Source organism: Trichechus manatus, unplaced genomic scaffold (assembly GCF_000243295.1).
Source record: "Trichechus manatus latirostris isolate Lorelei unplaced genomic scaffold, TriManLat1.0 scaffold00006, whole genome shotgun sequence".
NCBI classification, from domain to species: domain Eukaryota; kingdom Metazoa; phylum Chordata; class Mammalia; order Sirenia; family Trichechidae; genus Trichechus; species Trichechus manatus.
This window is the reverse complement of record NW_004443942.1, coordinates 367,903-381,029: the sequence shown is the minus strand read 5'-3', so window position 1 is coordinate 381,029 and position 13,127 is coordinate 367,903. Positions and strand designations below refer to the sequence as shown.

Genomic DNA, 13,127 nt, shown 5'->3' with positions numbered 1-13,127 from the left:
CCCCGTCTTCATGCGGTTTTCAGGCTACCTACCTTCCAGGCAGGAGCCTTCTGAGACTCGCTGAGCACAGCCAAGCCTCAGGGAGTCCATGTGGACGTCCAGGCACCAGATAACATCCATCCCCACCTCCTCCTCAACTGCCCCTCCCTGTGGTCACTCCCTGTTACCCTAGAGGAGGAGCTAGGAGCCCATGCCTCTGTGTACATTTGTGCGCGTGTGTGTGTGCGTGTGTGTGTATGAGTGTGAACATATTTGCCTGCTTGGAGGCTCTGCGCCTTCAGTGATCACTACATTGAGTTTCCTGCCCTTCATACATGATGCTTTCTTGTATGTTGGGAAGCTTATATGGGCCCTGGGAGGGGGCCGGTGGTTCAGATTCTTATCCTAGTGGGATGAATGAGGATCCAGAGACTTACAGCTTCCTCTCTCTCAGGCCAGGGCAACTGAGAAGTTTGAATCCACCTAGAAGCATTCCTGAGTAGAGCCCCAACTAGACCAGGCCCAGCTTACTACCTGCAAGTGCCAGGGGCTCCAGAGCCTCCTGCTCCCTCCTGGGGCGGGGGGGGGGGGGGTGGTCAGAGGGGCATCTCACTTTCTTTTTGACACCTCCATAGTTCTACATGAATAGACCAAGAGACTGTAGCCTGACCATTTAGGTTAAAATGGTCAAATACACAAGCAGTGTGAGAAAGATTTTAGTTGGCAAAAAGAGCTGGTAGTCCCAGCAGACACCAAACTCATTAGGAGACTCCACCCCTAGGGCTGCTGAAAGAGCCAATGAGATCATGGCTACAAGCTAACTCTGGAAAAGACTGCAGAGGGAGCAATGCCTGAGATGTGGAGGAACAGCTCAGTGAGGCCAAGGCCTGCGGCTATATATGTGACCTGGAGTGGACTCAGGGCTCCCCATTGCTGCCTTCACCCTCTGGAGGGAATTTCTCAGGGCCAAGGGAACAGGCTGTGCCATGCAGTCCAGAGGACAGAACACAGGACCAGAGGAAGAGGCTGGGGAGAAAGTGAGGACTCATGGGAGCCCCAGCCCTGGAGGGGATAGTCTAGAGAAGCAGTGAGCTCCCCATTCCTAGAGGGATGTGTCCTGAGGTTTCCACGGCCAGCTCCCTGAGACCCAGAGCCACAGTGCCCATCCTGTGTCCATCTGTCTGTCTGTCCGCAGGCATGCCGATGCTCTCCGTCCAGCCCAAAGGGAAGCAGAAGGGCTGTGCAGGCTGTAACCGCAAAATCAAGGACCGCTATCTGCTGAAGGCGCTGGACAAGTACTGGCACGAAGACTGCCTCAAGTGTGCCTGCTGTGACTGCCGCCTGGGCGAGGTGGGCTCTACCCTCTACACCAAGGCGAACCTCATCCTGTGCCGACGTGACTACCTGAGGTGGGCCGCCCCCCACCCTCATTGTTCAAGGCTCAGTACAACTCTGTCCCCTGCGGTAGACCCAGCACCCTGCACACTCTGGGCACAGCCTGTGTGTCCACCCATCCCTGACAGTCCTGCCTTCCCAGATACCAAGGCACCCCCTGAAGGTAGGGCCATGCTTGTAACTCTTTGTCCTCAACGCCCAGTGCAGGTCCAGGGCAGGCATTTATACCTGTTGGACACCTGAGGAGATCAGCCTGGCTCTGCTCCTGCCTTTGCCAGGTGCTTCTGACTCAACTGTTCCTGGAATCTTGGAGGGGACATCTCAGAGGGGCTGTGAGGAGCAGATGGAGAAGCTCTGACCTCCCAGGGCCCCTCCGCCCTGATGAAGTCTCCTTCCTACCTCTTCCCAGTACCCAACCCCACCCCCTTTTCCAGGCAGGCCCTGGGATCTGTTGGGCAATCAGTAAGCCTAGGGAGCCTGGCAGGTAACCACCCCTGAGAAGAACCACTGATGTTGGAGCTTGAAGACCTGGATTTGAAGGAGCTCTGTGCTTTTTGGCTTATAACCTTCTCTCAGCCTCAGTTTATTTCTCTGCAAGGCAGTGAAACTAATAATGCTTCCCTGCCTTGCATTCCTCAGAGCTCAACTCCCCCGCCCCCACAACCTGGATCCTTATTCCCTGGGGCTGCCTCCCCCAATTAACCCTCCTTTAGGCCATGTGTGACATCATCAAGGCTGGAAGGAGGCCACGAAGTAGGGGCCTTGGCTGAGACCCAGCATTTGCATTTGGCTCAGTCAAAGGCTGCTAAATGGTGGCCAGGCCTTGTGGGGAAGGAAGGCCTATCGCATTAATTAACAGGTCGGGGCAAGGGCTTCACGGGGTTCCCTCTGCTCAGGTCTGGGCACGTTGTGGGGGTGAGGTTATCATCAGAGATTCACACACTTCCCAGAAGAGCCTGAGATGTAGCTGCCTGCGCCTTCTCTTTTAACTTCTGCTTTTTGCAGGAGTTTCAAAAAGTGAAGCAATAAAACAGCATCTGTGACTCCGTGCTCCTGGCTCTGGCCTGAAGGGAGAGGCTGAGGTCAGGAGCAGGGGTTAAGGAAGGATGCTTCTGGGGACTACCCCCTTGAGGACCTGGAAGGGGCATCATATGGGGGCTGAACCTACCAGGCTGGGGGAGGTGGCACACAGGGTTTGAAGAGGGAAGACCGTGGCACAGGACAGCCTTGTCAGCAGAGCCAGAGCACCCACAAGCATTCTGGGCCCTGCCCTGCCAGCTACTGGGGGCTGAAGGTACTTTTCCTGGGCTTTGGCCAGAGGCAGAAGAAATGACTTTCGGGCCAGGGAGGCCAGTAGGCTGGGGTGGGGATGAGGCTTCACTGAGCTGCTCGGCCCCAAAGAATCGCTATCCGGAGCCCTCCCCTCTGCAGCAACTGCTCATCGGGCTGGTGGCAAGAAAGGCTCATCTTGGCAGGCAGATGCTGCCGCCCAGCCTTTGTCTGCCTTAATCTGAGCCACCAGGCAGCTCAGACTGATGAATAATGGAGACAAGCTCTGTCTGCAGCAGCTGAGCTTGAGCTGGACAAATCAGGGATTAGAGGAGCCTCCCACCCACCTCTCAGCCCTCTTGCCTTGCTGGGAGCTTGTTCTGCCAGTGTGCAAAAAAGAAGCAAGGAGGAGCCTGGTTGGCTCAGGCCATTGGAACATCCAGACAAGGATTGGCTTGCATGGAGAGGGAGTGAGCTTCTTGTCCCCAGAGGTATGCAACCAGTGGCTAAGAAGAGGGGTGCCTGCCTCAAAGAGGCATTTGTGCCAGATGTCCTTGGGGCTTCCTTTTGGCATCAGTTCTGTTTTAGAAGGATCGTCGAACAGAGCATCCAGTCCAGCACCCCCATTTTACAGAGGGATAAATTGAGGTTCAGAGAAAGGAAGGGACCTAGGTAAGTCACACAGTGAGCTGGTAGCAGAAAAAGAATATATTAATACCCTATACTTTTAAAGGGCGGAGGCAGCATCATGCAGTGGTTAGGAGCACACTCTCTGGAGCCAGGCTCTGTGACCTTGGGCAGATTGTTTACCTCTCTGTGCCTCCTTTTCCTTATCTTTAAAGTGGAGATAATAATAGTACCCACCCCATAGCCCGTTAACAGGATTAAATGAGTTGTTCTTTGCAAAGCTCTTAGAACAGTGCCTGATACATGGTAAATGCTCTATAAGTGTCTAGTAAATGAGTTGTGACTGAGAGTTTACGATTTTCCACAACCCTGTGAAGGATATATTTTGGTCCCCATTTTACAGGTTAAGTAAATGAGACTCAGACTCAGTGACTTGCCTGAGGACACACAGCGCATGATACGCTGACTGCCTCTAAAATTCAGTGAGTCTGGAGCCCTAGCTCAGGGTCCAGGCTAGTGCTCTCCTAGTAGCCCCAGGTACTTGAGGCACCCCGGTGGGAGCCAGGGAGGGGGCCCTTGTCAACCTAGGGATGGGCAGTGTCAGCCAACCCCTGACTCTACACTCCTCTCCTGAGCAGATGTGCCAGTTTCTCTGAAGCCCAGTCTCTTGGCAGAATCTTGGTGCTGCCATCTGAACTCCTGCCCTCTTGCGCAAGCCCGGCTGCTAAGTCCACGTGTGTGGAGGACAGGGTGGGCCCTGGCTGGAGGCAACCCCGTCAACCTGAGCCCTCTGTGCTCTCCCCTGGCAGGCTTTTCGGCACCACCGGAAACTGCGCTGCCTGCAGCAAGCTGATCCCAGCCTTTGAGATGGTGATGCGAGCCCGGGACAATGTATATCACCTCGACTGCTTTGCCTGCCAACTCTGCAACCAGAGGTGAGTGCTGGCCTGGAGGCAGACCAGCACATGCACCAGAACTCAGCCTGAGGCCTGCTGGGACAGGCCAGGAGTGCTGTGGTGGCATGCATATAAACGTGGGTTCTGTGTGCACATGGCTATATGTGTACATTGCAAGTTGTCATGAGCACACATGTGCATATTTGTCTTATGTGTGCCTAAGCCCTGTAGCCAAATGTGTATGCCCATATACTCTGTGTGCACGTTTGTGTGGCCATTTCTGTGTGAATGTAATTAGATGGGAGTATGTGTGAGTGCCCTGGGTGGCATGAACAGTTTGTGCTTGACTACTAACCTAAAGGGTGGTGGTTCGAACCCACCCAGTGGCACCAAGGAAGAAAGGCCTGGTGATCTGCTTCCGTAAAGATTACAGCCAAGAAACCCCTATGGAGCAGTCCTACTGTGTAACACATGGGGTTGCTATGAGTTGGAATCAACTCAATGACAAAAGGTTTGGCTTTTTTTTTTTTTTTTTTAATGCATGAGTTTACTGCATGTGCATAGTGTGATTATGCATGTGTGTGTATGTGTGTTTTTAGATGTCCATGTGCAAAGGGGTATGTGTACATGCACTGGGTGCACCTCTGTGTGTGTGCTGGGATGGCTAGGCATGTGTACATGTGGTTTAAATGTGCATGTGGGGGGTATGTCTGCATGCCCTGTGTCCTTGTGTGTGTACATGTGTGCATACATGTACATTCTATGTGAAAAGGAGACCAAAACCCCTACAGGGAATGGCCATTCACTCCTGACCTCGCTCCTGTGATTCTGGTCACAGTCCTATCTTGTTTCTGGTGTTTTGGCCTCTACTCAGTCCCCTAGCCTTGTGGGAGGCCCCAGGCACCTAGAGAGACAGAGCCCTTCAGCCCCGGCTGGGGGCCTAGCACTGGAAGGCAGGCTTTTTTCTCCGGAACCCCCAGGTCATGTAGGTGCTCATACAAGTATTCCTAGAAGGTGAGGTCCAGAGGAACCTGCAGGGAATGCTGGTCTAACAGGGGGTCTGGCCAGACCCACTGCTAGGTGGGCTCGGTGAAGTTGCAGCACCACCTGGTGGTTGGACTGGGATCTGCTGGAATTGGGCCAGAGACCCAGGGGTCTCACTAAAGGCCTCAGCCACCCCGGGGACATCTTGAGGAAGGACTGGAATCCCCCAAGACTCACAGAGGACTGAGGGACAAAGCAGGGCCTTCTTAGGGCAGAAAATGGGGGAGCAGGCTCACCTCCTCCTGGAAGGACATCCCAAGAAACCCACAGACCCTGTTTAGAGGAAGAATGCCCTTTACTGAGCCATCCTCTAAGTTGGGGCTAGGGTATGGGAAAATCAACCATTCCATCCCTCCCTCCTTCACCATATCTCCATCTCCTTTCTCAGTCTTTTTGTGTTTCTGTGTCTTCTCTCCCTCTCTAGGACTGTTGCTGTTAGGTGCTACTGAGTCAATTTTTGACTCATAGTGACCCCATGTGACAAAGTAGAACTGTCCTATAGGATTAGGCTGTTATCTTTATGGGAGCAGATCAGCAAATCTTTCTTCCATAGAGCTGCTGAGTGGGTTCGAACCACCAACCTTTTGGTTAGCAGCCGAATGCTTAACGGTTGCACCACCAGGGTTCATTTCTCTCGGACTAGTGTAGATTATTCTTGTACCTCCCCACCAACACTACCCTTGCCCCTGCCTCCACGGGAGACCTGGCTGTGGAAGGCCTGTGGCCCAGGCTTGACTGTCTGTCTGTCCTCCCACCCCAGGCTGCAGGGCCTGGCTGCGAGCCGGACTGACCCAGGGTCATTGGGCAAGTTTGGCATGAGATTTTGGTATTCCCTCTGGCAAGTTCAAGGAGCACACACCTCAGCACCACTGCGCCCCACATGTCTCATCTCCTGGGCCAGGCTGAGTCCTGTCTGAAACCCCCAATACCCACTGGGACCCCTCCCACAGTCTCTCTCTCTTTCTTGCTTGGATTTTCCAGATTTTGTGTGGGAGACAAATTCTTCCTGAAGAACAACATGATCTTGTGTCAGATGGACTATGAGGAGGGGCAGCTCAATGGCACCTTTGAGTCCCAGGTTCAGTAATGCCTGGCACCTGGCCGCCAGGCCCATCTGTCCATCTGTCCACCTGCCCGCCCGCCCAGCCAGCCAGCCACTCTCCTGTCGCATTAGAACTTCTCCATCCTCGATTGGAGGAACGGCCCTTCCTCCACCGCTGCCTCCTGTCTGTGTGTGACCCTTCTGGGCCAGGCTGGGCCTGTACAGTCCGTCTTCTGTATATAAATGGGAACATTTATTTTATGAGAAATGTAATGCGATTTTATTACTGGCGTGGATTAAACTTATGAATGTTTCCGGGGAGGTTGCTCTGCATTGCTCACGTGACTGACACAGATCTGTGGCCCCCTCCCCTGTTTGGGAGAGGGACAAGGCCCTCACCACTGCCCCTCAAGGGCTGGGGCATGGAGCAGGGACCTGGGGCTGTAGCATGTGCTGTTGCCAGGCAGGGGTCTCCAGGCTGGCCTTAGAGGGAAGCAGCTGGAGGGAGGGGGACAACTCAGAGACCTCCACCCCAGAGGTGAGAACTGGGTGTCCTCCCCACTTCCCTGGCAGAGCAAACAAACACCCTGGCCCTGAGCAGACTCCCAAGAAGAAGGGCAAGATGGAGCCCTCCTTACCCTGGATTCCTAACCATTTTCCTACTGAGACCCCAGAATGACTGCCCTGAACAGGTCCTTCTCCACAGGAAGACCCCAAATCTTGAGCCCCCTGCCATGTAAGCATCATCCTTAAACCAAGCAGTGTTTTCTAACTCTGCCCAGCAGCCTGGGCCTGACCTGGGGCCCAGCTTTCTGCTCTTGTAGGTGGGTGACAACAGCCCTGTTTCCCTAGAACTCAGCCCTTGCAGGCTGGAGGCTTTCCTTCAGTCAGTCAGCAAACCTTCATCCACTGTTTGTGTCTCAACCCCATGCTGCCGGCTGGTACCATTCAGAGCAAATCAGACACGAGGATGAAGCGTGGGTCAGACACAGTCCCTGCCCTGCGGAGCTAGCTGTGGGGGATGGAAGGCAGAAACCAGGGAGGGAGAACGCCAGGAAAGCAAGCAGGGCCCATCATGGTGAGGACAGAACACTGAGGGACACCTGGCATGGACCCCTTCCCTCCTGTGGACACAGGGGCACTTGTGAAGACTCTGGAGAGTCAGGGACAGACAAACCAATGGACACGCAGTCAGATGGCTGTACATGCTAGCAGATAGGAGAGACGGACACCCAAGGAGACAGATGTGTAGGCAGAGACAGGCAAGCCGGCAGGCCAGAGACAGCCAGGCCAGCAGCAGACAGGCAGATGCCAAGGTCTTTTTCATCTACCCATCCAAGGCAGGCTCACCCAGGGCAGCAGTGGTGGTGCCTTGATCTTGGCTGCAGCCACGGTGCCTAGCACAGAGCCTCGCACTGAAAAGGTATCACTGAATGGTGCTAAGAAGGGAGACTCATTGGGCCCAGAGCCTGGACCGGGAACACTGTGGGTACAGGCTTCTCCCACCATCAGGCCCCTCAGTCCTTCTTCTGCAGGAATTGTTTTACTCTCGAGTGCAGGCCACGGCCCAGAGCCCAGGCCTGATGGAGCCGGCCCATGGCCTCAAGCTCAGCTTGCCCCTGGGCAGGGAAATGGCTTGGCTTGGCTGGGGCAAGGTGGGGTGGGACCAGGCAGGACTCATGGTCACCCTGCCCCCCAGCTGCCCCTTCAATATGAGTGAAGTAGGTGGATGGCTGTTCTCTTACAGGTGCCAAGTTGTGGTTTTGTGGCCAGTGGCCCAGCCCTGGGAGGAGATCATTAGGACTTTGTTTGGAGTAGATGTTCTCAATTCGGGAGCCTCCATCCTCAATGAAGGAGCCACACCCATGTATGTGAGAGGAGAGAGACAAAGAGTACGTTTGTCTGGCTGCAGTGGGTGTGTTCATGTGACATGTTAGGGGGCTATCCAATGTGACCAGGGGAGATTGCGAACGAGTTTGAGTGTATAGGAGAGAGACACCGAGGGCTGGAGTCCACAATGAAGAATTTTCTCACTTGACTTGAAAACACAAAAGTGTTTTCCTGGATTGTTAGCGAAGCCCCCAATGCAAGACCCTCCCTGGGCCCTCAGGTCTAGCATGGCTGGGTCTACCCCAAGGGCGCCAACTCCCACCTTCAGAGTTTGCTGCAGATAAAGTTGTAACGCAAGTTAATTACATGGTTATCGAGAGATAACAGAGCCACTCGAATGCAGTTTCTGGGCAATTACAATTGTTTCCAACAGAGTTACCATACTGCAGCCATGAAATAACATGTCATTTTGCAGTGATTATGTAATTAACTTGTCTCACCACTCTAGGTTGCACAACGATTAATTCACTCACAATGAGATAGACTCAGAGTCAGGCATCCAGGCTTTGAAAGCCCCCAAGAGCAGAGCTGGCCTTCTAAGAGGGCCCCAGTGTCGGTCTGCCCACCCCAGACTCACCCGGGGAGCTTCCCCCAGCTGACAGGACATGGACCATGCCAAGTCCAGCATCATGGACCCACTGATTGCTGTCTCATCATCCTCATCCATGAGGCGGGATGACCTAATTCCCAGGAGAGCCAAGAGGCTCGGATCTACACTGAGAAGCATTGTGCTCATGTGAAAAGCTGGGGTAACTACCCTGGACATTGTGGCCCTGAATAGGGGTCCCCTCATCCAGGGAGGCTCATAGCAGTCCACAGCAGCCCCCAAGAAGGGTCCACCCAAGCCTGGCCTCAGCAGCTGTGGAAACCAATACAAGGGAGGGAGGGAAACAAAGAGGAGACCACTCTCTCTCTGTAGCAACTGAGGCAGGGCTGCAATAGCTACTGGAGGTGGGGGATTATGTACCTGAAGAGGACCTCTGACCCTAAGGGATGATCCAAGCAAACCCTGACAGTCCTCCCTATAGGAGCAATGTGGTTAAGTATGAGGTACAAATTGTCCCAGCCTGGTTGTCCTTGGAGCTGTGGCCCAACACAGAAGTGGAGAGGGAAGGAGTGAGGAGAGCTGAGGGTAACCTGTCAGAGGCTGCACTGGCCTAAGCCTCAGCCTGGGGCATGGGGGATGTGGGTGGTGGGGATGGGGGTGACCATTGTACTGTAACTATGCACAAGTCCCCTCTTCCCCTAAAAAGTCCATGTCACTCCCTGCCTTCCTTGGAGGCCTGGTGTAAGAGACACCCTAACACGGGTCTGGGACCCATGGAATATGGCACCTGCTTATGCCACTACTCCTTGGCCTAAAGCTGGACCACACAGTCCAGGTGTGGAAAGAAGTTTATTCCAATCTTGACACTTCGCGTGAACTCCTGCCTTCTGGGCCCATTGTGAAATGTCACATGGGTACTGTCCCCTTTTGGGTCTGGTCTCAGAAACCATGCCTGACATTGTCAGACAAACAGGGCTGTGAGTGGAATCCATGTGAAATTCCTGCTTGGGAGACCTCATCTCTACATGGAGACAATTCCTTTCACCCTCAATGCTATCACAGCCAGACTAATAGTCACGGCCAGATTAATGAAATCTGGTGCAGAGCAAACCCCAGCACCACCCATCTGGGGATGTTGCCACCAAGTGAGGTTAAGTTAGTTTGTAGCTGAAACTGTGCATCACCCTTGGTGAAGATTCTAGTGGGAGAATGCTGTCAGTCTGTAAGTCTGTAGTTAGCTATACATGACCTCTAAAACTGTAATTACCTGAAAACGAAAGAATAAAGATGAGCTGAGATCAAGGGGAGTTTGTTCAGAAAAATATATAGTCAAGCCTGGTTTATCATGAGAAAGTAACCAGATGAACCACACATACCCACCCACACACACACACACACACACACACGCAGAAAAACGCCAGAAAAGAGTGCTATTTAATCAGACCCCTCATGAGCAGATCTTATTTCTGCACCTGGCCCCTGGGAGTACCCATGTCCTCAGACTTTCAGATTGCCTTACCCAACAAGGAATCCCAACTGGGAGCTTATTGTCCCCGGGATATGAGGCTGAGGGGAGTCCCAGGTCTTTTCAGGCTGGTACCTCCAGAGAAGATTGCTCTTGCGCTTCCTCCTGTAGGAGCCTTGTTTGTCACCCAACAATAGCTGGCCCTGCCTCCAATGCATTTGTCCCCAACTTAGCAGCATCTCTCTGCTCATGGCACCGTGTTGAGCTTGCCTGGAGGCCTCAGGAGTCTCCAACACTGACAACCCTCCCTGCTGGCAGGGCCTCGTGCTCCCACAAGTCGTCTCATGCCCAGCTTTTTTTTTTTCTCTACCCTGTGGCTTCTCCCTTGACCTCTGTGTCCCCTTCTTGGAGCACCTGTCCCTGGATGGGGCTCCTTGTACTTGTGTTGGACTCTCATGACTCTCTCCCCAGGGCCTTAGACCCCAAGCTAGAAAGGGGGGGAAGTGATTGCTGCTCAGGGGCAGGGGCAAGCGGGGCTTTACTGCAGGAAGAGGGAAAGGCTGGACCTGGATCATGCCCTGGGCCAGGCCTCAGGGAGCAGGGAATCCAGCAGCCAACAGAGAGAAAGAGAGACAGAGAGAGAGAGAGAAAAACAGAGACAGAACAGCTTTATAAACCCTATTTCCAACAGGAGAAAAACCAGACTTGAATTCAAACTTTTGAGCTCTCTTAAATATTTTTCCTGGACACCATCCTTCTCCTTCATGAGAGCTGGTGGACCTCTCCATACGACTGGACTTCCCAGCACACCAATTCCTCCCTCTCTGAAGACCCCCAGGCAGCACGTCTGCTGGAGGCTTCCAGTGGGTGCTGCTGAGAGCCCAGTTCTCCGAGCTCACCGCTGCGCCCAGGACAGGCAGCCCAGCCCCAGGCTGCCCTGCCCGCACAGGGTTTTGCAGAGCTTGTGGCCTTTAAAGGGAAAGTCTGGGCTTCTCAAGCCCCACCTCAGGGGCTCAGGGGCCCCTTGGCTGCCTGGAGAGCCTGGGTTGGGGGTCTGCATCCCCTCAGTCCCCACACCTTTTCTGAGACACAACCATATTCCAGAGAGGTGCTGGTCCAGTGGGCTCCCGCCTGGGACTTTATTTACAGACACTTACCTCCTGGGTCTGCTCTGTGAACAGAGTGGGGAGTCCTGCTGGGGAGCTGGGGTTTCCTACAATTCTGGCAAGCTCGATTTTGTCCTCCAGATCATAATGGTGTGGCTCAACTGAGGCAGCTCCTGGCCACACTGCTTGTTCTAATGGGTGCCCCTGCTGCCCTTGGGGAATATGAGGCTCTCCCCACAGGGAGTCAGAGGACTTCTTGGAATACCCTTCTCTCACCACCTCCGCTGCTGCCCTAGGCTCCCTCACCATCTGCCAGCACAGATCAGGGGTCAGAGACACACATTTACCCAAGACAGAGAGAAGCAGAGAGACAGAGACGGAGGGGAGAGGCACCTCATGTGCAGCCACCACCCGTCTGTCAGTGGAGGCTTGCATGTTACTATGATGCTGAGCAGGTTTCAACGGACCTTCCAGACTAAGATGGACTAAGAGGAAAGACCTGGTGATGAACTTCTGAAAATCAGCCAATGAAAACCCTATAGATCACAATGATCCAGTCTGCATCCACAACCCATCATGGGCGATGGTGCCAGACTGGGCAGCATTTAGCAGTGTTGTGCATGAGGTCACCGTGAGTCGGGGGCTGACTTGACAGCAGCTGACAACTATATATGTGTGTGTACATGTATATGTATATGTATGTATGTATGGAAGGAGCCCTGGTGGTGCAATGGTAAATCTCTCAGCTGCTACACGGAAGGTCAGTGGTTCGAACCCACCAGCTGCTTCATGGGAGGAAGATGTGGCAATCTGCCTCCGTAAAGATTACAGCCTTGGAAACCCTATGGGGCAGTTCTATTCTGTCCTATAGGGTCTGTATGAGTCTGACTGCAGTGGGTTTGGTTTTTTGATTTTTATGTAATATGTATACACATATATGCATATATATGTGTGTGTGTGTATATATATATATATACATATATATATATATACACCCATTGCCATTGAGTTGATTCTGACTCATAGTGACCCTATAAGAGAGTAAAACTGCTCCATAGGGTTTCCAAGGAGCAGCTGGTGGATTCGAACTGCCGACCTTTTGGCTAGCAGTCAAGCTCTTAACTACTGCACTAGCAGGGCTCCATATATATATAAACCAAACCAAACCAGTTGCCATTGAGTCGATTCCAACTCGTAGCAACCCTATAGGACAGAGCAGCGCTGCCCCACAGGGTTTCCAAGAAGCAGCTGGTAGATTCGAACTGCTGACCTTTTGGTTAGCAGCCATAACTCTTAACCACTGTGCCACTAGGGCTCTGTATATATATATATGTATATATACATATATATACATATATATATATATCCAGAGAGAGACAGACAGACAGAGAGAGAGGGAGTGCGAAAGACCTTGGAAGAATCTCCTACGGTCAGGCATGAGGTGAGGGTGGCAGTGGTGGCAAAGGCATTGTGGTGTGGTGATTAAGGGTGAGGAGTTTCCTCATCTTTAAAAGGGCGGGTGTTGATAGCACTGACTTCTCAGGCTGCCCGGAGCATTAGGTGAGTTAACGCGTGGACGGTGCTCATGACTGCAGCTGGCTCGCGGTGAACACCAGAACATGTAGTTGCCTCTGGGATGGTTCACTTTCAACAATAGCACTAGGTCCACTGGTTCTAAGGACTGGCAGCCCCTGGCCCCAGAGCAGTCCTGGCCCCCTCTCCATACCTGCACCCCCCCAGGCAGGAGACCTGGGCTCACCATAGCTGCTTCCTGCTTCACCGTAAGTGAACGCTGTTCCCGGGCACAGGCATAGTCTCTGGGGCGGGGTGCTGCACCCTTTCAGCAGTGGGTTAAATCCAGTCCAGG

The 13,127-nt window shown here is 53.3% G+C and overlaps 1 protein-coding gene across 1 annotated transcript; it reads left to right on the top strand.

Moving 5' to 3' along the window:
• The first annotated feature begins 1,176 nt into the window (after positions 1–1,176).
• Positions 1,177–6,297, top strand: LMO1 (LIM domain only 1). Its single transcript, XM_004369618.2, has 3 exons — positions 1,177–1,388; positions 4,080–4,205; positions 6,192–6,297. The coding sequence occupies exons 1-3, from the start codon at positions 1,177–1,179 to the stop codon at positions 6,295–6,297; spliced, it is 444 nt and encodes a 147-aa protein (XP_004369675.2).
• The last annotated feature ends 6,830 nt before the right edge of the window (positions 6,298–13,127 follow it).

Excerpts from the sequence above, each read along its gene's own strand:
- LMO1 (XM_004369618.2), top strand. The coding sequence starts at position 1,177 with ATGCCGATGCTCTCCGTCCAGCCCAAAGGGAAGCAGAAGGGCTGTGCA. Across the intron at positions 1,389-4,079 it reads TGCCGACGTGACTACCTGAG|GCTTTTCGGCACCACCGGAA; the intron begins GTGGGCCGCCCC and ends CTCCCCTGGCAG. Across the intron at positions 4,206-6,191 it reads TGCCAACTCTGCAACCAGAG|ATTTTGTGTGGGAGACAAAT; the intron begins GTGAGTGCTGGC and ends TGGATTTTCCAG.